At 49.2% G+C, this 23934-nt stretch overlaps 2 protein-coding genes across 3 annotated transcripts in view; both read right to left on the bottom strand.

The window, feature by feature from the left end:
• Positions 1-64: 64 nt before the first annotated feature.
• On the bottom strand, positions 65-15534 carry LOC310919105 (protein phosphatase 1 regulatory subunit 12B-like; the record flags this gene model as incomplete). The annotated part of the gene is made up of 6 exons (XM_083878284.1): positions 65-3224; positions 12753-12803; positions 14140-14193; positions 14474-14578; positions 15194-15341; positions 15518-15534. The coding sequence occupies 6 exons, from the start codon at positions 15532-15534 to the stop codon at positions 3138-3140; spliced, it is 462 nt and encodes a 153-aa protein (XP_083734410.1). The 3' UTR covers positions 65-3137.
• Positions 15535-19263: 3729 nt separating this feature from the next.
• The window catches only part of PPP1R12B (protein phosphatase 1 regulatory subunit 12B), a 77260-nt gene continuing 72589 nt past the window's right edge, over positions 19264-23934 (bottom strand). The window contains exon 18 of one of the 2 annotated variants that reach the window (XM_083878229.1): positions 19264-19889. In XM_083878229.1, the coding sequence (XP_083734355.1) occupies positions 19509-19889 (381 nt within the window). In that variant the 3' untranslated portion in view covers positions 19264-19508. Of the gene's footprint in view, positions 19890-20711; positions 21227-23934 lie in introns of those variants that run through there. The other variant, XM_083878233.1, reaches the window with a different exon arrangement.

Genomic DNA, 23934 nt, shown 5'->3' with positions numbered 1-23934 from the left:
GAATCAGGGAATTTCAGCACAAACAACTCGTAATTCCAGAAAGATGAAAGCAAAAAGTCAAAGCTTCTATTTTATCAACTCTCATTTTATTCATTTATAAATACTGTTGTGTTTACAAGCATCATAGCTGTGAATATTATTCCCAAACTTTCAAACACATAATACTTATAATACTATATAACAACAACCAGTAAAACAAATCATTCATCTCAGGGTTTGAAAGGCCACTCAAAAGTTGCATAAAAATACATTCTCTCCCCATCTCGTCAGCCAGTCCTGCTTCTCCAAGGAGTTTATTTACAAAGAGCCATCACCAAACTTGCAGCCACAACAGGTGGGTTCACCCCAAGGAATTAACTCACCCCAAACAATTATTTAGAAAAACAAAAAAAGCTCATGTTCCCCAAGGGAGACCATGTCTGGCAAATGCTCTGGTTCCAAGAGGGATCAATTTTAAAATCTATTTTCTCTGCACCCTGCCCCAAGCACAGGGTTCGAGGTGTCCTGTTTGTCACCTCCTCAGTGCACTGGTTATGTCAGGCGTGAAGTGAGACAAAAAAAAAAATAAAATAAAAATCCATTCTCAGAAATTTGGTTTGCAGTCGCTCCGTCACGACGAGACGCTCACGGCTTTGGCTGGTCAGGGACACTGAGCTGTGCAGGCCCAGGGGCTCAGGAGAATCCAGGGCTCAGCAGACACTTCAGCTAAAGTGGTTTGGCTTTGCAAGGTGCCACCTCAGAAAAACAAGCCTCCCACAGCCTTCCCACTCTGCTCCTTGGGAAAAAGCACAGCGAGTGTCCTGGTGGGAAGGGGCAAAACATCAGCGTGGGATGGATCTGTCAGATTGGGTTGAACCCTCTTCCTGAAACAGACACCAGGCTTCTTCCTGCTGCCTGTGAGAAGAACAGGATCTTTATTCTGAGTCTCCTCCTCATCCTGCCGGCCCGGCTGGGGAGCATCTCCTCCTCCATGTGGCACAGAAGGGACTGGGCTCCTGATCCCCGAGCTGAGCAGAGCCAGAGCCCGAGGCTGAAGCAAGGAGCGGGTCACCAAGAGAGAAAACATCAAGAACGGCAGAAATACTCACATAAAAAGTGCACCAAGAGGAAGGGCGTGCAGGGGAAGCACTGACAGGATCTCAAGACTTAAAGCCGTTAAATAGAGCAGGGTTAAAATCAAGGAATATAAAAAGGATGCCTGGCTTAGGCAGTGCTCTGCAGAAACCCTGATGCCTTTACCAGCTTCGGTCTCTTCCTCTCAAAGCTCAGCAGCAGAGGAAGAACCTCAGTGTACCAGGAGAAACGGCTCCATCAGCTGGAGAGCAACTGGTGGTCGGAGCTGCCTGGGGAAAACTGGCAGCTCCAGGAAAGAGCAAGAGAGGTGGAAACAGGCAGGACAGGGAGGGGAAGTGGGGAAACAACAGAATTAGGGGAGGGAAAAAAAAAAAAAAAAAAAAAAAAAAAAAAAAAAAAAAAAACCCACAACCAAAAACAACCAAAGAGAGAAAACCCCAGGGAGAGGAAAATAGAGATGCTTTCTGAGGCAATAACCAGCAAAAGGTCCAATAAAGCCCAGGATTGCTTGATTAGAGGTAAGTTTTACCCTGTTGAGCAAGCTCAAGTATTCCACTCGTGTTCAAGTATCTCATCCCTCTGGCAGTGGAGAGCCCCCCCAGACAGAGGCAGCAGAGCTGCTCAGGAACATGACAGAGCTGCTCCACCTCCAGGTTCAGTGACCCAGAACTGCTGCCCTTGGCCAGACAGAATCTGGGGAGTTGAAGGACAAAGGGGATGAAAGGACAAATATGGAAGGATGTAGATGGGAGAATGTTTTGGGTACAGCAGGATGTCTCTGAGAGGGAAGGCATGGTGTGAGAGGAGTCTGTTAACGGGAAGCTCAACAGAGCTCATGATGTCCCACAGCAAGGAGAGAGGAGCCAATGTCTAAATGCCCACGGGAGAGAACAAATTGTTCAGAGTGCATGTAACATTAAAAAAAGTATTTCTGGAGGTTTCCTTCAAGGTCAAAGCTTATCACAAGTTTTTGACAGGTCAGAAGATTTTCATCGTGGTGATTCAGTTACCAGCAGCTCCTTGTCCCTCTGACACACCCTGACCTTCCCAAGGTGTGTGGGAAAGGGACAGGCATCCTCACTCTACAAATCCTGCTGCAAATCCAAAGGGAGGGCACCTGAAACACCAGACCAGGCTCTGCCTTCAGGGAGGCAGCAGGAGAATGTCCCAGATGGCTGTGGGGAAGAGGAGGCTGGTTTCTGGCATGGGCACAGCTCCCTGCAAGGTGATTCACACTCACACACAGGTGAGAGCAGCCCAGGGTCTGCAGGGGTTCACATTTGTCCTTCAGAAAGCTCAGCAAGTGCCTGGGATTTATCCTGTCCCAAAGAACAAGAGTCCAGGTGGCAGCTGGATGCCACCGAGCAGAGACAGGAGCCCTGGAAGGACACAACATGGCACAGGATCACCCAGGCTGGGGGTAAAGGGAGGGTGAGGGATAAGGGTCTGACACTGAGTGTCAGCACTGATGTTACTGGACAGGGTCAAAATCTTAAATAGAAGACTCAGTCTACTGGGGCAAGAGGAGAAGGTCTCTGTGCAAAACAGCACAAACATGAGCTCTGGTGGCTTTCACAGCATCACATTTAACCAGAGTCCCACATCTCAGTGTGCTGATGTGCATCCTCAGAGTCCCAGCCCGTGTTCACATTTCCCACCTGTAAAGGGCTCGGGTGTGCTGGGTTAGTTCTTCAGATGTCACTTTTTACAGTAGGAGCTTCCCACTCCAGGTCAGAGAGTCCAAAACCAAATACTGAGCTTCTGGAGGAAGTTTTGGCAGCTCAAACTCAGTCCTCACATTTCTCCCTTGATTAAAATGTCCGAGATACCACAACATGCATAAATTAAAAAAAAAAAAAAAAAAAATGGCAGGGGGTGTGTTGGGGGGAAATAGGGGCAGAAAGGGAATGTACAGCAAAGGGCAGGGCAAGGCAGGTGTGACATTGATCCCACAGCTGGAACACTTGCTGTACGTGACGGGAAGGGAATTGGGGTAGGGCTCAGTGGGGGGGTTGGCAGCTGGTGTAGGACACCCCTCCTTGTCCTGCCTTTGCTCAGGATTCCTATTTGGAGAGTTTGCTGATGACACGAATGAGGGCTCCGTTCTCATCCTTCAGCCTTTGGTTGTCCGACTTCAGCTCTGTCAAAATCTGCAGAGAGACAAAGACAAGGCAGGGTCAGAGGGGCTCGGGGGCAAGAGGGGACACGGCATCCCCTGCACCCAGCACACTCCCACGGCTCTGCAGCACCTCCAGGGCTTTTCCAAGCTGCCTGCCAGGCGTGACAGGACCTCGAGCACAGCACTGAGGCAGGAAGCCCCGAGCCAGGGAGCCCCTGGAGCAAAGCAAGGCCACAGCCCCAGCAGCAGGTCAGGACCAGGACACCAAGGCAGGAACCATTTCTGAGCTGTTTCATCCCAAACCTGTGCCCAGAGGATAAATACAGCTCAGCACACAACAATAAAGCTGTTTTCCCTGATAGACTTTTTCCATTTTGCCAGGACTGGAAGGGAAACCAAAGGTCTGGAATCTTCATTCAGGACTGGACCTTGCCAAATCTCTAGAACAGCCCCAAATCTCCTTGATACCCCACAGATGCCCAATACAGTCATAAGTGCCCAGGCCAGAGCACTGGTAGAACACACCAACACTGCAGGTACCTCCTGGGTGCTCAGCTGAGGTTGCAACACAGACAAAAGCCTTTGAAAATAGAGAATAAATAGCTTTAACAAGACCCTTCCAACATTTCCCATTGGCCTGAATTGACTGCTGACTTTCTGTGCTGCAGTGAGTGCCTTCCATGGACTGTTCCCAGGCACCAGGACACCCCCTGCTCCTGTCTGGGGGTGACACACAGGGGGTCACTCCCACCATGGGTGACCAGCCCCAAGGCTGGAGGGGTACCCAGGGCAGAGCAGGATCACACACACAGCACCTCTATGAGCTCAGACACTATTTCTGTCTGCCAAGGGGCATCTTGGAGGAATTCCCTCAAATTAAAAATCTGCACTAAATCTTCTCCTTCCTCCTAACCTGGTGCTTTAACTTTGACCACGATATTGTTCCCCCCTCCACCTGCAGCCCCTCCATGATCACCAGGTCAGAGTGTGGGTAACTCCTGGGGCAGCAGCAGCTCCACCAGAGCAATTCCTTTTTTCCACAGCTGGATCAAGCCATGGTGAGCCCCAACACACCCAGCTCCATCCCTGTGGTGGTGGATGTTTTAGGTGGGAGGTTTTTTGGAGAGGGAGGAGAGGTTGGTGCTCCATGGTGGGATATCTGGAAATGGTCCATGTGCTGGGCTGGCCACAGCTCCAGCCAGTGATGCTGAGTGAGCCTCCCTCCACTCAGAACTGCTGTGACAGGGGTGTCCATGGCTGGGCTGTCACCACGACAGCACTCAAGGCTCCCTGTGCCATTTTCATGGCCAAAGAAGGGCCATCACCATCACCATCACCAAAGTGACCAGGAGCTCAGAGACACCACAGAGCTTTTGACGTCTCTGCACTCCCCTGTTTCCTCCTGAGCTTCACCTGCCACTCACACTGGTGCCTCCCAGTGCCCCCCAAGAGCCCCACCACCCCCTGGGGGCTGCAGATGGACAGTCCTGTCAGGCCCCTGTCACTGCCTGGGCTGGCTCTGCAGTGCCCATCGCTGGGACAACCAGTGTGTGAAGTCCTGACACTCGTTTTGGTAGAGAGACCCTGTCACAGACAGAACTACCCCAGTCCCAGGGCTCAGCTGGAGCCTGGTGGGGCTGTGCCTCACATGGGGGCCTTCCTGTGACCTGTGTCACTTATTTGAAAATGAAGGAGTATAAATACATGTGAAATAAGTGCCTGAGGACATGTTTCCTGGCTCCACCAGTGCTGAGTGAGGCTTCCTGAAATCAGGTGAAATGAGCCCCATGGGAAGAGGAGGGAAGGGCTGGAGGTTTCAGCAGCCCCCAGCAGTGGTGGGGCTGACAATGAGGTGTCACCCCAGGGTGGGCTGGAGGCTGCTCTGAGCACCAGGGCTGGGTGTGAGCTGGGACAATGGAGAACACAGCTCCTCATTATTTCCTCAGAAATAATGTGCATTCAGGAAAATGAGATTGACTGAACAGCACTGCTGCCAGAGCAAGGTTTACCTGGCAGAGCCTAAACCAGTGACATCACTGCACAGCTGGAATGGCCACAGACACCACTGGGGTAGAGTTTACACACACCAGCAACATCCTGTGTTAGACCTACTAAAAGAGCTGAAAATACATCAGCAGAGCTTGCAGACCATGGCTCTCTCCCAGCTTGGGGACAGTAGGGAACTGCAAACCTGAAGTGAGGAGGGAAGGATGAGCCTCAGCCAGAGCAGAGGGAGGATGGAAGGGCATGTTATCAATCATGGGCACGTCCTGGGGGGAGGAGAGGTGACCTGCAGGTTGTGAAACATCATTTCTTTGAGTGTGGAAATCATTTTGCCCAATTTTCCCTCTCAGACCTGAAATCATGTGGGGAAGGAGAATGACTTAAACTCGTGGTTTATGAGAAGAAATGAGGCAGGGTCAGGTTGGAGTTTAGTTCTGCAGATTAAAACCAGAAAGGCTGTGAGATCATTTCACTGTGAGCCCATCTGCACAATCCAGGGCACTCAACATGACACTGGGCCTTGTGACACACATGTGGGCCTGAGCTGAGACTCCTGGAAAGGGGAAACCACAATTCCCCTGAGTAGTTTGTTTCTATGGTTAATCAGCCTTGATATAATTTGTGTGCTAAGAATAGATTTTTTTTTATTCTGTGGTGCCACTTCCAGCCCTCAAGAGCACAGAGATTCTTGAGTCTGAAGGGATATGAATATTCCTACTAACCTGCAAAGGTAGGTAGGACAGGTAGGGCCCCAAGAAAGGAGCATTTACAGCTTTATTTTAGCATTGAAACAATGAAGCAGCAGGAAGAGACGTAATTTAACTGTGTGAGGGCAAAGCTTGGGGAAGACTCATCCTTGGGTTTCAAACATTAATTGTCCTGCAGTGGGATTTAAAAGAGGAGATGAAAACAGAGCACTCCTGCTCTGGCTCTTGCTGCCTCCCCCACCCTGTGCCAGCCCAGGGGGATTGCTGAGCCTGTGGACTCAAAATTTTCAGTTTAAAATAAAGAAAGGAGTTTGTCCTTTTTGTTCAAGTGACCAAGAAAACCTGCTGAGGACAGCTCAGTTTGTAGTTTTTCTAAAAACACCCTTTCTGTTCAAAATGTTAGCTTTCCACAACATCCCTGACTTTGGATAATCTGATTTGCTGAGTGCCAGCTTCTCCCTGAAATAAGTCTAATTAAAAAAGGAATTCTGTTATAAGCAGACATGTAGCATAAACCACCTATTTTCACGTGTCCAAGGCCAGGCTGGACGAGGCTGGTCTAGTGGAAGGTGATGATGACTGATGGCAGAGGTGAAATGAGATGAACTTTAACACCCTTTCCAACACAAACCATTCTGTGGGTCTGTTCCAAGGCAAAGTACCAGGCAAGGAGCTGCTGGCACTGCCAAGCCACCCCAAAGCCATTCCCCAGAGCTAATCTGGCAAGGGCAGCAGCATCTGCCATGCACAGCGAGAGGCAGCAGAGTCCAGCAAAGCCCTGCTGTGGCAGCAGCACCGTGCTCTGGGAACTCAGAGATCCTTTGGCACAAGCTTTTGAGCAACAAGCTTCACCAGACAGCCCGGAGAGCGAGGCCAGAGAGCAGAAACCTGCCTGGAGAGGTGGAAGAGGGAGGCAAGATGAGCTGGAGGGAAAGCAGCTACAGCTCCTCTGACTCCGAGGGCTTGGAGGGCAGGGAAAGTCTGGCCACCACCCGGGTCAGAGCCCTGTTCTCAGCCAGGAGTTGCTCATTCAGCTGCCTCAGAGTGTGAATCTGTTTGAGCTGGTGGAGATTCTGCAGAGAGTGAGAGGAGTGGACAGAGAAATACAGAGAGAACATCATGGAGACAAATGGGCACAGAAATGGGAGATTAGTCTGTAGGCAGTGAAAGGAAAAAAGACACTAAAAGAAATTAGTAGCAGTGAGTGTTGGATGGGGAAAAAACCACCAAGGATATTTTGGGAATCAGCCCTTTTTCCAGGGGAGCCCCAAAGTCTTAAAAATGGTCAAATACAGGGATTTCCCACCACAAAGCAGGATTATATTCTAGTTTGTCCAGACAGCCCTGGGACTTGGGAACTGCTGTGAGACCTATCACCAGTGACTCAACACCTACACAGGCTCTGAAAGCACTGCTGGGATCTGAGAATTTCTTTAAAACTCCTTTTCTTCATCTCCTAAAAGCCAAAGCAGCTGTGTGGAGTAAAGAGCAATCAGAGTTTCCTGGAAGATCCCAAAGGCACAGAGTGAAGCACCTGAAAGTGTCACAGCAGATCACTGAGACAGGTACCGTGTCTGTTTGTGTCCCTCATCCTTGAGTGATGCTCCTGGGTCTGCCCAGGCTCAGTTTGGGGTTTGTGCAGATTCATTGTGGGGCTCAATTTATCTTTGACCTTCAGAGGGGACAAATCTGAACCTTAAACTGCTCGTTTTAGGAAGAGGAGTCTGAATGGGAGCATCAACCACAGTGGGGATGTGCCAGGAGGACATTCCTGGTGACAAAGGCAAAGAGGGGCACAGGACAGGGCAGAGATCAAGCCTCACACTGGGGTTTGCACAGGAACAAACTGGACACGGGTACAAACTGTGTGTGGGTACAAACTGGGGCTTGCACAGGTACAAACCTGACACAGGTATCAACTGGACACGGGTACAAACCAGGGCTGGCACAGGTACAAACCTGACACAGGTACAAACTGGGGCTTGCACAGGTACAAACCTGACACAGGTACAAATTGGACACAGGTACAAACCAGGGCTGGCACAGGTACAGCAGCAGTGGGAGGTGAGGAACAGAAGAGCCATGAGGAAGCAGAACAGGGAAATGGTACAAGCCATGCAGAGATCTCAGTGCCACAAGGATGACACTGCTCCAGTAATGCCCAAGTGATTTGATGTGCTGGACATTTACACCACTGTGGGTGCCAGGAGATGCCAAGAGCTGCTTCCTGAGTGGCATCTCTGCCCTCCTTCCTCCTGAGGGGTCAGGCAGATGGGCCACAGGAACAAAACCCCTCCTGAGCAAGGGTCCATCCTGCAGGATGGAGGGAGTCCCAACACTGGGTAGGGCCTGGCAGGAAACATACACAAGAAGTATATTCAAATGACAAAATTCCAGTCCCAAAGCAAAGCAGTCCCACAAAACACCACATTCCTCTCCACATCCTCTTACTTGAGAGCTTGCAGTGGCAGAAGACAGAGGGAAGGATTTATTGGGGAACAGGATTCCTTTCTACCATTTCATCAGCAGAAAGCACTCAGAGGGAGGTGCTGTCTATCCTGAACAAGGAGCACCATGAAAGAATTTACAATGACTGTCCACCCAGGCCTGCACTACTCAGGTTACCCAGACAAACTGTGGCTGTCCCATTCTTAGAGGTGTCCAAGGCCAGGCTGGACAGGGCTTGGAGCACTTGGGATGGTGGAAGGTGTCCCTGCCCATGGCAGTCTGGGATTTTGTGATGACCCAGAGCTGGCTGCAGCTGGGAAAGAACCTGCTGCTTCCCAGGACATTTTGTCCAAGGGCTCATTCCTGTACAAAACTGAAGTACTTTGTTACCCCTCAAACATCAGCTCTGTTCTTAGCTGCCCAAAAGCATTACATTTACTCTCCATGATGAAATGAAGACACCTCTTTGAACAGCTTTGCAAAACCAAGGGAAGCAAGACAGGAGGGCAGGGAGCCAGCAAAGCATGGGGTTTGAGCCCCTGAGGTCACCAAACTGACAGAGCAGCTCCTTGGACACACAAACACAGTTCTGACACTGGATAAATCAACAGATCCCAAGACAGAGCTACAGCTACTGCAGCTACAGAACTGCAGGAAAGCTGCAGTGACACCTCCACAGCCAGATCCCTGCTCACCATATCCCATCCATCATCCATCCATCCCTCATCCATCCATCCATCCATCCATCCATCCCTCATCCATCCCTCATCCATCCATCCATCCATCCATCCATCCATCCATCCATCCATCCATCCATCCATCCCTCCATCCATCCATCTATCCCTCCATCCATCCCTTCACCCAAACTCTGCTGGCTGCCGCTGTGCCCAGTGAGGACAGAGGGACATGACACGTCTGTCCTGTTATACATCACACCAGGAGCTGCTGGGAGATGGTTGGACTGGAACAGTCACTTGTTTTGATGGTACCAGAAATGGCTGAGGACACTTGGTCTGTTCACCCTGCAGAAGAGCAGCCTGAGCTCAGACCTCACTGGGGGATGCAGCTCTGATCTCTGCTCTCTGTGAGCAGGGACAGGACCCCAGGGAAGGGCTGGAGCTGCATCAGGGGAAATTTAGGCTGGATATCAGGGAAAGGCTCTTCCCCCAGAGGGTTCAGGCACTGCCCAGGCTCCCCAGGGAATGGGCACAGCCCCGAGGCTGCCAGAGCTGCAGGAGGGTTTGGAAAACACTCCCAGAGATGCACAGGGTGGGATTGTTGGGGTGCAGGGCCAGGGTTTGGACTGTGGGTCCCTTTCAATTCAGGATATTCCATGATTTTATGATACACAGATAATAAAGATACTCTGTTTTATCACAGGGCTCACAGCTGGCAGAAAGCACCTCATATATACAGCAGGGGCCTCATGCTACGCGAGATGGAAAGAACTGTGACAGTTTCAGAGACCACCTTTGCTTTCCCACACCAGCACAGCACGGAACCTCAGCATGGTCCCATCAGCTGCTGCTCAGCCCCCACACACTGCACAGCCCACAGAAAGGATCATTGATGTAAAAAGGTGTGTGTGCCATAGGTAGGCCAGGCTCCTGTTTATGCACCAAATGCAGCAAAGGCTGGGAAGCTGGGCCTGAAGCCAAGGGCAAAGAGCAGGATCTGGACGATACCGCTGTGATTGCTTATCACTCTGCTTGATACTTGGCTTAGCAAAAGCAGGTTTCTCAGTTCTCTCTACCTGCCTTCAATTAATGGATTTTGTGCCTCAACACTAAATAAAAATGCCCAGAGCCTGCACGATGGCCGAGGCCAGGAGCTGCAGTACTGCTACGGAATAAAGGAGCTTCTGTGACCTTCAAGAACAATTGCTGTGTTAAGTTGGGACCTCGGGCACTTGGCATTGAATTCAGCTCAGTGCAAATGTTAATTTTCTTTCTCCTGCCTCAGCCAAGGTTCTGAATCTCCAGTCGAATTGTGCAGTCACTCAGGAAAATGCTGCACTGCTCTGTCACCAGACTTCTTGAGGTTACCAAGCCTGTCTTGCTCCTCTTCACTGCTCTGTGGTTTGGTAGCAGGGGTCACACTCCACACAGGAACAAAGCTCAAATGAGCCCTCAAACACAGCCCAAGGTACTGCACACTTCTGTCACCTCTGCCTCCTCTTCCTCAAGTCAGCTGCCAGGAGAGGACAGCCCTGGCCAGGACAGCTGATGTGCACAACTGGACACAGACACTCCCAGATCCATCAGCAGGACGTGAATCTTGCTGGATTCGGAGACTTGAGGGAAGAATTCCCCAAAACAACCTGAGACCTAATCACCTCACAGATATGGTTGTTTCCACTTGCTGCTTCTTTACATTAAAGGAAATTGGTGGATTTGCATTTTCCTTCCCAATTCCTCATTTATTCCTTCTGACTCTGCACAACAGCCACTCAGGTAGGGCAAGGAGCAGGAATGAGAGTCCAACCAGAATTGGACTTGTAGATTTTGTCCTGGCTCAACTCCCACACTAGTGACTGACAGGGATGCCCTGCAGAGGTTTCCTCCCTCCAGGCAAACAGGGCAGGGCTGTTTCTCCCACTCCAAGGCATCATGAAAGTGGATGCAACAGTTTCCTTTTGGAAAGGTCCAACTCAGTGCTTCTTTCTTCAGAGGTTTTTACATTCCTCTTTTTTGAGCAGCTGTCAAACAAAGCACGTCACAGAGCCCTCAGGTACTCACCACGTGCTCAAGGTTCTGCAAAAATTAATAAAAATCTAGTAGCACCTCAGAAGAGAGATTTTCCAATTTCCTGTGTGTTTGTTCTATTAACAAAAGGCCACTTTGGTTGTTCAATGCAGCAAGAACAGGCAGAGAGCAGAGCCAGCACCAGTCTCAAGGACCTGAAGCTCATTTTCACCTGGACCACAGGTTCCTTCAGTCATGTCTCTCGAGGCAGTGTGAGAACACGTCCAACCTCCAGCAGTTTCTCTTCCTGCACCACCTTGGCTTCCAGGGCTCTGCAGCTCCAGACTGCCTGACCTGGAGGAACTCTGGCTGTGTCCAACAGACCCTACAGGCACCTCCTCTCATTATTTGCTTTCCAGAGCAGCATGTTTCCAAACTGAGGCCACTAGAGGCCACCACCTTGTCTTCTTACTCCATGGGCTGAAGTGGCAGGTTTGCAGTGATCTGCAGAGCTGAAGGACCAACACAAACCTCTCTTGAAGACCACAATTCTGTAATTACAGCAAAGTCTCTGTGCCGTTAAAAGCTCCCACCTGCTCACTGAACAAAGAGTTTGGAATTTAGACACATTCAATCCTTTCTCCTTCTCCTCCTGGCTCACACATCCACACTTATTTTCTCCTCTCTGAGAGAACAAGAGCCTCTGCAGCAAGAATCCACCACACCATCGTGTCACTTATTGCAGCAGAAGGTGCAGAAGAAGCCAGTGGTCCTCCCAAAGCCATGTGCTTGGTAGAAACACAAAATTTCCAAGAGAAACAGAGTTGGAACCTCCTCCAGGGTGGCATGAAGTAGTTTCTGTCAGTGTGTGGTGCCAGGAGAGCTCTCAGGTGGGTCCTTCCTTCTGAGAGCAGCTTGGTCCCACCTGCTCACGTTGGAAGGGAAGGAAGGCACGGGCAGAGCAAAGGGGACGCTCACTCTGTGAACACGAGCACTGAAATGCAGCACAATGTGACCCAGCACTGCCCAACGGGGGGAGCTTTAGGGGTGTGTGGGCAGCCAGGTGCTGCTGGGCCCTGCAGGGCTCTCCCCTCACAGGCACAACCATCCCTGAAGCCACGCCACGGGAGGGGGAACATGCCAGAGCACCAGTGGCCGTGGCCGGTGACAGCGCGCCATGCCGCACATCCCATCAGAAAACAAACTCCTCTTTGCTGGAATCATCCCAGGCTGCTGTGGCCTCCCAGTGACATGCTTTGGGAAGGGAGCAGAGGAACACAACCACTCTGTGTTTTATCCTGGCCAGTGTGCGTGAGCTCAAAGCCAGCTTTGTCTTCTTACCCGTCCGGAGAGAACCTCAGCGGTTTAACTGGGGCTGCAGACTAGTCAGAGCACAGGGGGTCAGCACACTGGAACTCAGCGAGGCCACAAAGAGTTAGTTTGGGAAAGGCATTTAAGGAGAACAGCTTTCACCATTCTCCCATCAGACAGCAGAACAAATCAAACATAGGAGCAATCAGATGAATGAGAACAGGACAGTTTATTAGCATTTCATTGTTTGATGAACAGGGCCGTTAAAGCAAGTTCTGACTGCGGAAAGGAAAATGAGATCCTTCCCATGGACACCTTTAACATCCTCCTCCTGGGTGACAATCCCCAAAGACATGAATACAAAGCATAAGAAAGGGAATAGACACAGTGAAGATTATTTCTTACCTTCATTTCCTCCTCCATTTCAGAGAGTTTCCGCTCCAGGGCTCGCTTCTCCTGTTTACAAGGATTCATAACAAAGAAGATCACAAGGATTTAGAAGTAAAATTTACAGTATATTTTCTTTTAAAGAAAAATTAAGATTCTTGTGTTTCTGCAGCAGCATCCCCTGAAGAGTATCCCAAAGCAAGGCAGAGGTTACAACCAGGAGCTGATCAGATGGGACAGGGCAGCTGGAAAACCAGCAAGGGATATAAGCTGGGCCTCTTTGGGCAGATCACAAGCTCTATTCATACCCCTAATGAAATTATTCCCCACTTTCAGTGATCCCAGTTCTCAGGAGTTGCTGAGGTAATGTGATTTTGAGCTCTGTAGGTGAAGCCATGGATTTACTTACACTCCACCAAAGATGGCAATGAGAAAAGTCACTGAGCTGCTCAAATAGGAAACAGAACAAGGAAATTCCCTGCCTGGAAATCCTGTTTCCCCCAGATAATCCAGGGCTGCAAAGCTGACTGCTTTTGGTGCATTTCTGAAAGTGAGGATTAGACTCTGCCCTGTGAGTGGCCTCAGCTAAGCCTGTGCCAAGGCAGGGAGATCTGGACTCCTCCAGTGACTTTCCCAATGTGAAGGGGCTCAAACTGCTCCAGGGACATGCCCCAAGAAGGGGGAATTGGGAAACACACATCAGGACCAAGATTTACACTCTTTGCCCTGCTCCTTTGCCCTATGCAAGGAGCCATGAGAGTGAGGAAAAGGCAGGTTCTGAGTGTGCTGTGGATGAGGAGTTCTGGGTCACTTTTTACCCACAGCACGGTTCATCCAGGGATTCGTCAGTGCAAAATGCAAGAGACACCCCAGAAACAGTTAATGCATCTTCACTGAGAACAGCTGAACACGGTTTTACTTTCCAACTCTCAGAATTTGTGGCTGTTGTGATCCTGATTCAACAGAAGTTATACAGGATGTTACCCTGACTGCAACAAGGCCAAGTTCAAGGTTCTGTCTCTGAAATGGGACAATCCTCAGTACCAACCCAGGCTGGGGGATGAAGGGATTGAGAGCAGCCCTTCCAGGATTTTGTCTTGTTCCCCCACCACCCAAAACCTTTATTTGTAAGGACCAAGAATGTTTTAAAGCATAATAGACCAACAGTCCCTCAGTGTGATACAATCCTTAGAACAAAAGAGAGGAATCAGAACGAAGCTGATGTGCAAAGAGAGCAGCAGAGCCTCAGGCCCTGCAAAGGTCAGAACACAATTATCACTGTGCACTGCTCCTCAAGGCAAAAATACAACTTATCTTTTAATTAAGGCTTCCCTTCTAGAAATGACTGCCCTGCACAGCAACGCGAGGCTCAGGCTGTGACTCAGAAGAAAGCAGAGACACATACCCTCTTCTCCATCTCCAGCATGCTGGACCGGTCAGAAGTTTTCTCCTGTTTCTGGTATGGAAATTAAAAATAGAAAGTGATTAAACCCAAGAGCACTCACAGGGTGCTTGTGGTGCTTGTGCTGCACAAAGGCCAAGACAGCCCACAGATGGTCTTGCTTGGGATGCAACAAGTTGATTTGCAAAATTACTTGCTTACTTCTATTTTCTCTGTTGCACCTTCCCTCCCAAAAACATCCTTCCAGGAGCTTCCCTCCCTTTCCCATTCTGGAACAAGTGTTGGTTTGTCGTGGCCAGTGCTCAATTTCTCCATCAGGACCTGGATTTTCCCTTACCTGGGCTGCTTTTTCCAACTTTGCTTTGATATCAGCCAGCTCGAGCTGGGCTTCCTGCAGCTTGGACTTCAGCTTTTGATTTTCAGACAGGGCGCTCTCGTATAACTGAAATGCAGAACAAGAGCTCAGTTAAGGAGGCTGCTCCTGGTTAATTAACCCCATCCTGCCACGCTGCTCTGAGCAGACACATGCCCATGTTCATTTTGCTCCCACACATCAGGAGACGAGAAGGGAAAACAAAACCAACTTGGATGCTTTACTTATGTTTTGATGATTAATGAATTAGAAATAAGAAAACAGCTGTTGAATTTTGTAGGAAGTTTTAAACACAGCCAAGCAGCACGAAAAAGGGACAGTTTTTTTGTGTTTTAATTTAGTTTTAATTTAGACAATTCCTTACTCACAGGGTGGGTGGTGAGGCCCTGGCACAGAGCCCAGAGAAGCTGTGGCTGCCCCATCTCTGGAAGTGCCCAGGCCCAGGCTGGAGGGAACTTTGGGCTACCTGGGCTAGTGCCAGGTCTCCCTGCCCTTACAGGGGTGGAATGGGATGAGCTTTAAGATCCCTTCCAACCCAATCCGCTGGATCCTTTTCAACAGAGAAAACAAACATAAAACACCTTCTCTTTCTTCCCACTCATTCCTGGGACCATTTCTGCAGTGTCAGGCAGGTTCTGTGGTGCGTGCAGTGACAATAACAAGATTAAAAAAAACAAATCCTACTTTCTTGTAGTCCCTGTTGCTCTCGTCGTCGGCGCGGCTGCTGAGCGCGGCCAGGCGGTTCTCCCTGCGGCTGTAGGCACTGGAGCGGCCGGAGGCACGGTCGCCGTAGGAGGAGTCACTCGTGGTGGGGTTTGTAGCTGCTTCCAACCTGAAACAGGAGGAAGATCCAGCACTTTGGAGCTGTGGTGACTCGGAACAGCCAGTTCAACCCAGCTGAGCCAAGGTTCTGGGGTTTGTGGGAGCACCCTGCTCTTGGCCCAAAACCTGACAGCCACCACCTCTACAATAGCTGGGAAAAATCTCCCATGGGCAGTGATTTCCCACAAATCTCTCATCTCCATGGTGGGAACCAGCTCTCTTTCTAAATTAAATAATTTGGGGAGTAAAGAATAGAAGCAAATTGGTGCCACAGCTGAGCTGAGGAAAGGATCAAATAGGCAGTACCAGGCTGGGTTTGAAGCGCAAGGAATGTCCTGGAAGCTGTACAAAAACATGTTGCCAATGAATATTACACAGAAAAAAAAAAGGGAAAAAAAAGAAAGAATAAAGAAAAAATAAAGAAAAAATAAAGAAAATTCTTACCTGGAAAGTCTTTCATGCTGAAGGAAAAAAAAAAGAAAGAAAAAGGTTAATTAATAACGAGGAGAATGAAATGTTCAATTCAAAAACTGCTGAGTTTCCAGGCAGCAGCAATTTCCCACCTCAGATCCCAGCACCCAGCTCATGCCAGGCTACACAGAGATTTCCCAGCCCAAACCAGGAATGTCCAACCTCTGCCTGAATATCCAACTGCTTCAGCTCCTCTGAAGCATTTATTTTGCTCACCTAAGAAATCCTGAATCTTGCTGTTCAAATCCTGGTTTCCAGAACTGAAATGCCTTCCCTGGAATCCAAACTAATCTATTATTTCCCTTTTCCAGTGGAGTTGTTCTTCCTGACTGTGATCACTGTGCTGTGTGTGATGTTGGTGAGGGGGATTAACAGACACAGGGATCTCCCAGTGTTTGTGCTGAAGATGAGAAAAATCACAAACACTCTTCTCTCCATGGGCTGGGCAAAGTGACATGGAAACCAGGCAACGAACCCAAGCAGGTCCCTGAGCCAGCCAGAGAAAAAAAAAACACTTCTGTCCTTGTTTTTCCTTCTAAGAAATGAGAATTTCCATATGCAGGTGGATCAGGGACATGCTCCCACAAATGAAGGGTGGGATAAGAAAGGAATCACTTTAAACAGAGCCAGCAAAAAGGGAGCAAAGCCCAGGTTTATTGTATTTACAACCTTCCTGTGATGGATACTGAGGTGGATTGGCTCAGACTGTGACTGTCTCTGTGTGTTTAAAGAGAAGCAAAGTGCCAGATGAGAGACGATGACCTGCATCATTCCTGCTGCTGCCAGCATTGGGCAGAGACACCCTGCAGTAACCTGGAATCATGGAATGAAGCATCATGAAGGCTGGAAAAGCCCTCTAAGAGAAGAACGAGGATGCTGGAAAACTGTTGTATCCACTCCAGTCACTATCAACAAATGCACTGGAGGCTTTTTTCTTTCCCTGGCAAATTTGGAACAGCGCTGCAGTTTTGCCCAGATTCCTTTATTTCCCTTGGGATTAAAATTCAACTAAAAACATCAAGAGCCAGGGAGGCATCAAATTGTGAAATTATCCTTCCATAATCTAAACAGGGTCAGAGCACTGCAGGGGCTGGGCTGGGGGGAACACACAGGGCTGGAGGCGACTGTCCTGATTTGGAATCCAGCACTGCAGCCCAGACACCCAAGGGAGTGACTTCTAAAGGAAAATTAAAAAAGCATGGAGTGCTCACAGCCATGCTCACAAACTTCTGGTAATCCTCAGGTCTCAGAGCTGTCACCAGAGAGATCCCATCAGGGTGGGCAGCACGTCCAGGTGGTGCTGGGGTGGTGGAGGACACTCAAGGGGCTCAGCCCATTTCATCAGCTCTGAGATAAACCAACACAGGTGGGCTGGAAAATCGTAAAGATCTGAGATAGGACCCAAAAAAAAAAAGGGGGCAAAGAGCACCAGAGAATCATAGAATCAAAAGATGGTTTGGGTTGGAAGGGAGGTTAAAGCTCATCCAGTTCCATCCCCTGCCATGAGCAGGGACACCTCCCACTATCCCAGGCTGGCCTTGGACATTTCCAGAGATCCTCAGGGGGCTGACACTGGTCAGGCTCAGGAAAAAGGCACAGCTTGGTCCTGGCTGTGCCTCCACCTACTCAGAGGGCTGGGATGTGCCAAGAATACCATCCAGGTCTGATTTTAAAAATGTACTCACACTGTGGAGGACAGGAGCCTTCCCTTAAAACCAGAAAATTTTGCAGCTGTTGGGAGCTCAGTGATGAATAATTAAAACCAAATTCCTCATGGAAGGTTTCAATAAAATGCAGCCCTGAAGTGCAGTGCCAAAAGAGGTACTGGCTGCTGCTCTTGCCAAGGCAGAAACTGCCCTAGTTGCTTCCAGCTGCATTTTGTGGCTGAGGTCGGAGCCAGTGAAGGCACAGTTCCCTACTATTTACATTTTTTTCAAGAAAAAGGAAAACAAACAAGGAAAAAAGAGAAAAAAATTAGATGCTTTGGGAACACTTTATGCTTCTTTATCTCCAACTGGCCAATCTCAGGACAGTGTACACTATTTTAAGAGAGTTGTCAAGGAATTTATTTTGGTGTGTTTTGCCTCAGAAATCCTGATCAATGCCTGCAATTAATTAACCACCATGTAATGAGATTGAGGGGCACAGCTCCAGCTCTGTCCTCCTTTAGGCAACAGGGGAAGTTTTAGAAACCCCTCAAATTGTATTCTTGTGCTGGCAAATATCCTCTTGACGAGCCGAGTTTATTTTAGAAATTCAATGTAAAACAAAGCCAGCTGGTTTGGGGATTCTTTCCCTTTTATAAGCAAAAGTCACTATGTTCCTGCAGTTACGTAGCTCAGCTGCTCCTGCACAAGCTCCAGACTGATGTGTGTTCCAAGGGACAACCTCTCCCTCTTAGAGCATGGAAGGGTTGAGCCACGTCCCAGCCCTGCACAGACACCCCAACAATCCCACTCTGGGCAGCCCTGAGAGCTTTGTCCAAACCCTCCTGGAGCTCTGGGGCTGTGCCCATTCCCTGGGGAGCCTGGGCAGTGCCTGAACCCTCTGGGGGAAGAACCTTTCCCTGATTTCCAGCCTGACCCTCCCCTGGCCCAGCTCCAGCCCCTCCCTGGGGTCCTGTCACTGTCACAGAGATCAGAGCTGCCCCTTGGGAAGAGCTGCAGCCCCAGTGGGGTCTGACCTCAGGCTCCACCCCTTGTGTGGCCCCTCCAGACCCTTCCCTATTTCTGTGCCCCTCCTTTGGACACTCTCCAACAGCTTCAGATCCTTCCAACATTGAGGTGCCCAAAACTGCCCCCAGGTTTGAGGTGAGGCCAGGGCAGAGCAGAGGCTGCTGAGGGCAGCAATCCTCCAGGAGCCAGAGCAGCCAGAGCTGAGCTGGGAGGAAGAAAAGCCAGGAGGAGAGTGCCTGGACACCTCACTGGACCATCCCCAGTGGGTACAATTGAGGTCGGTGTTCCCCTCCAGCCACATTTGTCATTCCAGTCAGGAATGGCTGGGATCAAGTTCAGTTTTTCAGTGGGCGCAGAATAACTCGAAGGTCTGGCTGAACTCTCCTTTTGAGAGTTATTTCGAGGTCGTTGCCTCCCTCAGAAAGCTGCTCCTCTGACCTGAGAGCTGTGGTTTGTGCAGCATCCCGTTAGCTCCACCAGAGTGATGGATGTGCTGCTTCCAGCTCGAGCCTGCAATCCTGCAAACGCGAGGATTCCAAAATCCCATGGATGTGATTAATAATCCAGTGCAGCCAAACCACCTCCATGTAACCTCCAACTCCCCAAAGCCTGATGCGAAAATATGTTTTCTCAAACTATAAATCAATAAGCTTTGCTTAAGACAAACTGCTATTACTGAAGCATAACATTAAAAGCTTCTCCAAGATGGAGCAGTGGCTTTGGCAGCTGGCTGCAGCAGATCCCATCGTTTTCAGTACAAACAGCACATATTTAATGAGAAACAAACATCCAGGGCTTTAAGAGACTGATGGTCACATCTCCTGCCATCCCAAACAAGCTGCAGTCAGATGGTTGGTCTGTGCCATGACCAGCTCCAAAGCTTCCCATGGGCTTTCCAGCAGCTGCAGTTTATTCCCTTGGGGATAAAACTCGCCACGTAAAACATCAGCCTGGATAGTGTTTTAATTTATGAAAGGCCGTAATTCTGAAACCCAGGGTTTGTTGTTCTTTTTTCCTTCTTTCCTAAGGGATCAAATTTTATTGGTGAAAAATTTAATTTTGCAAAGCGACACGATCTTAGACAAAACTCTCCAGACATGTGGAAATAAAAACCGAGCGGCCAAGTGACATGAGAGGAAAAGATTTCTACTTCTAAATTTCTTCCAGATGAGAATGCCACAGGTCTGCAGGAACCTCCTTCCTGCCCTGCAAGAACTCTGGCAGGATGTTCTCAGGTGTTTCATTAGGGACTTCAATACCTCTTGAAGCACCAGTGAGGGGGAGAGCTGCCAACAGTCAACCTGGCAACTTTTCAGCGTGAAGTTCACTCCAAAATCCAGTGAAGAGCTCCTGAGCCAGCAGCCACATTCCCACAACAGCACTGTGGACACTGGAGTCATGGAATCATAGAACTGTGGAGACTGGAAAAGCCCCCTAAGACCATCAAGCCCAAATGTCACCCCAGCACTGCCATGTTCACCACTAATCCATGTCCCCAGGTGCCACATCCACATGTTTTTTGAACATTTCCTGGGATGGTGACTCCATCTCTGCCCAGGGCAGCCTGAGCCAGTGCCTGACCACCTTTTTAGGGAAGAAGTTTTCTCCAATATCCAACCTGAACCTCTCCTGACACAACTTGAGGCCATTTCCTGGTCCTGTTGCTTGTTACCTGGGAGAAGAGAATGATCCCCACCCTGCAGTGCTGGGCTGATGTTTGGATCAGTGATCTCAGAGTGCTTTTCCAACCTTAATGGTTCCATGATTCCATTATTCTATGCACTGCTCCCCATGAATAGCACGAGTAGAGCTGCCAGTACACAGGGAAATGAATGAACTAGTTTCTGTCTCTCTTCCACCCCTATTTTTGATGGGTTTGTGTTCATTTTATGGAAAACAGAAACTCTAGTGGGCTCCTGCAGGGATGCAGACACTGCTTGCCAGCTCAGCAGGATGAAGTTTGCTGCTCCCAGAGGTTCCACCCACCCTCCCCATCACTCCTGTGACTGGCTCATTCCCATCCTGCAGCACTTTCCCCTCTCTCTGTCCTTGGTTTTGTGGCTGGACCATTAACTGACTCAGATTAAGGGTATCATCTTTCTCCTCCTCCCTTCATCCCTTTCACAGTCCCAGCTGATTCCCTGCTCTGGTGGAACCTCAATTTGCCCCTGACCTTGTGAACTCTTGAGGTTTGAAGGCTGAGCTATCCCAAGGGTTGCTCTCCAACAGTTTAACCAGTTTCTCCAAAGGCAGCACTTCTGCCCAGGCAGCTGAGGGTCGAACAGGAGCTTTAAATGAGGCTGTAGAGTTACATCAGATCCTTTCCAAATCATACAGGACCACTCAGAGCCTTTAAGAGTTAACAGACTCCCTGCTCCAGCTTGGGCTTGGATCAATTCTGCTGCTCGGGAGGGAGGGAGGAGAGTTGAAGGGACTTTGGCCTCGGGGACAGAAGCCCTTCAGCCCCCAGGTCACAGCACAAGCCCTGGCTCATGTTGTTTATACATCCACATGCAGGAGCATCGTCTGGCTACTGACTCACAGCAGGGAACATCTCATGGGTGGTGCCCTGGGAATGACCACAAGTTCCCAATATGCTTCCAGATATGGACATTTACAGAGGAAAACTCAAAAAAAAAAAAAAAAAAAATAAACCCCAAGGACAAACAACATAGAAGGATTTCATCCTGATACCCATCTGAGAAACACGATGCTTGAGGAAAAATCAGAGATAAAACAAAGCAGGGTGCTGACAAAGGTTAATTGCCTGAACGTTCAAGTTTCAGTATCCCACATTTTTTGTTGGCTGCTGGGAGAGAAGGGAATCATTCCCACAAACACTGTGTAACTAGTCAGCAATCCAGAAATCAGACAGAAACTGCCATGAGACAATTTATTTGATCCCATTCCAATTCATGCAGCATCACTTTTATCACAGCCAAACAAGTCCAAGCCACTAAATAGAAAACCAGGAACGTAAAGGTTCCTGGAAAAATATTTTCATAGCACTTTCTATTCTCTAACACATTGGCAGTGGCAGCAGAGCAAGTTAAATGATTCATAGAGGAAAACCCCATGTGGGAATGAACCTGTGACCAGGAATATCTGAAACGGGTGGAACCTGTTGCAAAAACACCACAGAGCAAAAACTGCCCACCTGAAACATTTATACTCCAAACTCAAGGAAAGCTGTAATCCTATTAGGGATTTCTAATGACCTCCCAGCACTCTGGGACACGGACTTTTCACATGGGCAAGTGACAGGATGAGTGGTGGGGATGGTTTTAAAGTAAAAGGGGAAATATTTAGATCAGATATCAGGAGGAAATTCTTCCCACCCCACCCCTGGAAGTGTCCAAGGCCAGGCTGGACAGGGATGGAGCAACCTGGGCCAGTGGAAGGTGTCCCTGCCCATGGTGGGGTGTGACAAGATGAGCTTTAAGGTCCTTTTGAACCAAATCACTCTGGGATTCTGTGATTCTATGATCACTCAAACAACACCAGCCCTGTCAGTGTGATTTGCATGCTGAGCACCTGCAGCTCAGCCACTCACATTGTTGTGCATTGGCTTTTTGTTTTTTGCTGTAAGATTTGCTTTGCCTTCCCCACGTCGATGTGCACATGAGTGTAGCCAGCCTCGGAGCATTTGCTGCCATGGTAATCAGTGCTCAGAGCCCTGCTCACAGCTCCACGGGCTCCGTGTGGGGGCTCCTTAACTCAGGCACTGATTTGGGAACTGCTGCTTTTTATACTCAACTATTACCATCAAGTGACTTGGTGGAAACATACGGCCCATAAAAGGTGATGCTCCTGCATCCCATATTTCACCCAGCACGGCTCCTTCAGATGCTCCAATGAAAGGAGGAATAAAATAAATCAGTGCAGACCACTACATACACTTGGACCTTTATTGCTGAGCTCTTCCTGATAAAAATTCAGCTGGAAAGCTCAGGTTATGTACTCTGAAGGTGGCTTAATGAGGGAGCAGTCTAACATCAGAGGGAAGAGCCTTGCAGTGAAAACAGAACAAGGAGAATTATACAGAATCTCTTGAGGAGTGAGAAACAACCATAAAGCAGCTGCTTCACAACCAGGCTGGGCAGAGAACGGGCTGAGAGCAGCCCTGGGGAGAAGGACAGGGGGATGTTGGTGGATGAGGAGCCCCAGCCGTGTGTTCTGGCAGCCCAGAGGGCAGGGCTGGATGGGATATTGAGGATATTGGGAAGGAATTCTTGGCTGTGAGGGTGGGGAGGCCCTGGGATGGGGTTCCCAGAGAAGCTGAGGCTGCCCCATGTCTGGAAGTGTCCAGGGCCAGGTTGGACAAGGCTTGGAGCATCCTTGGTACTGGAAGGTGTCCCTGCCCATGTGAAATGATGGGCTTTAAGATTTCTTCCAACCTAAACCATTCTGGGATTCTAAGTGATGGCAGCCACTACTGAACCAGCAGCCCACACACATCATTGGCAATTTTAAGTTTTGATGGTCTTTTTTAGAGCAAAAAATATAAGCTAACCACTCAAGAAGGGGAATGTTTGACAAAGAGGTGGGAAACAACTAAAAGCTGCAATTGCAATCACTGCAGTAAGTTGGGAGTGTGCATTCTCCTGAACTTTTGTTTTTTCAGTCCTTGACTTCACTTTCACCCTTCCAATCCAGTCATTTTATTTGCTCAAATGCACTCAACAGGTTTCATGCCACTGGATGCCTATTACATTCCTGGAAGTGAATATTATTTTTTTCTGGAGGAGAAACCTCAAGCTCAATCACTGTGGTGCAAAACACGATGACAAGGTACCCACTGCCAAACACTTGAAACTTGTGCCAAATAATGGGATGATCTGAATTAACTGCAGAGGGGTTTGAGTCTCCTCTTTTGAGGAACATCCTCATTAAAGCAACATTTACCCCGGAGGATTTAAAGGATTTGGGTATTTTAGTTTGTGGAGGTCCAGGCCTATAGGACAGCACCCCACTGTCACCACGAGCTCCTGTGCAGGGATATTCCCTTTCTTACAGACTGTGAGTTCACTGCAAAGTGCCCTCCCTTCCTTAGCTGTGCATTTGGGGATTTCCCATCAACCAAAGGAAGGAAAACCCCAGCCAATATTATCCCAACTCCTAAGGAGGAGCACTCCAAGCAGCAGTGCAAGTGCAGAAGGAATGCCACAGGAAACTGCTTGGCAAATGACATTTAATGCAGCTGTTTGGCACTGATATCTCAGTAAGTCAAATCTCCTTTGCTCTGCCTGGTTCTCCAAGAGTTTTCTCCCTGTGTGCTCCATGTGTGAGGCTGCTGCCTGCACCCCCTGCTCCCCTGGGGATGTTTAGAGCCCACAGCTCTGCTGGTATCAATGGACTGGATGGAGGGATAAAAAACTCCAAGGCATCACATTCCTGCCTGGTTTATGAGGAGTGGAAGCTCCTCCTGGCACAGCTCCCCCTGTTACTGTGGGCGTG

The sequence above is a fragment of the Zosterops lateralis genome (assembly GCF_965231275.1).
Source record: "Zosterops lateralis genome assembly, chromosome: 26".
Taxonomy (NCBI): Eukaryota; Metazoa; Chordata; class Aves; order Passeriformes; family Zosteropidae; genus Zosterops; species Zosterops lateralis.
This window is presented reverse-complemented; position numbering and strand designations above follow the sequence as displayed.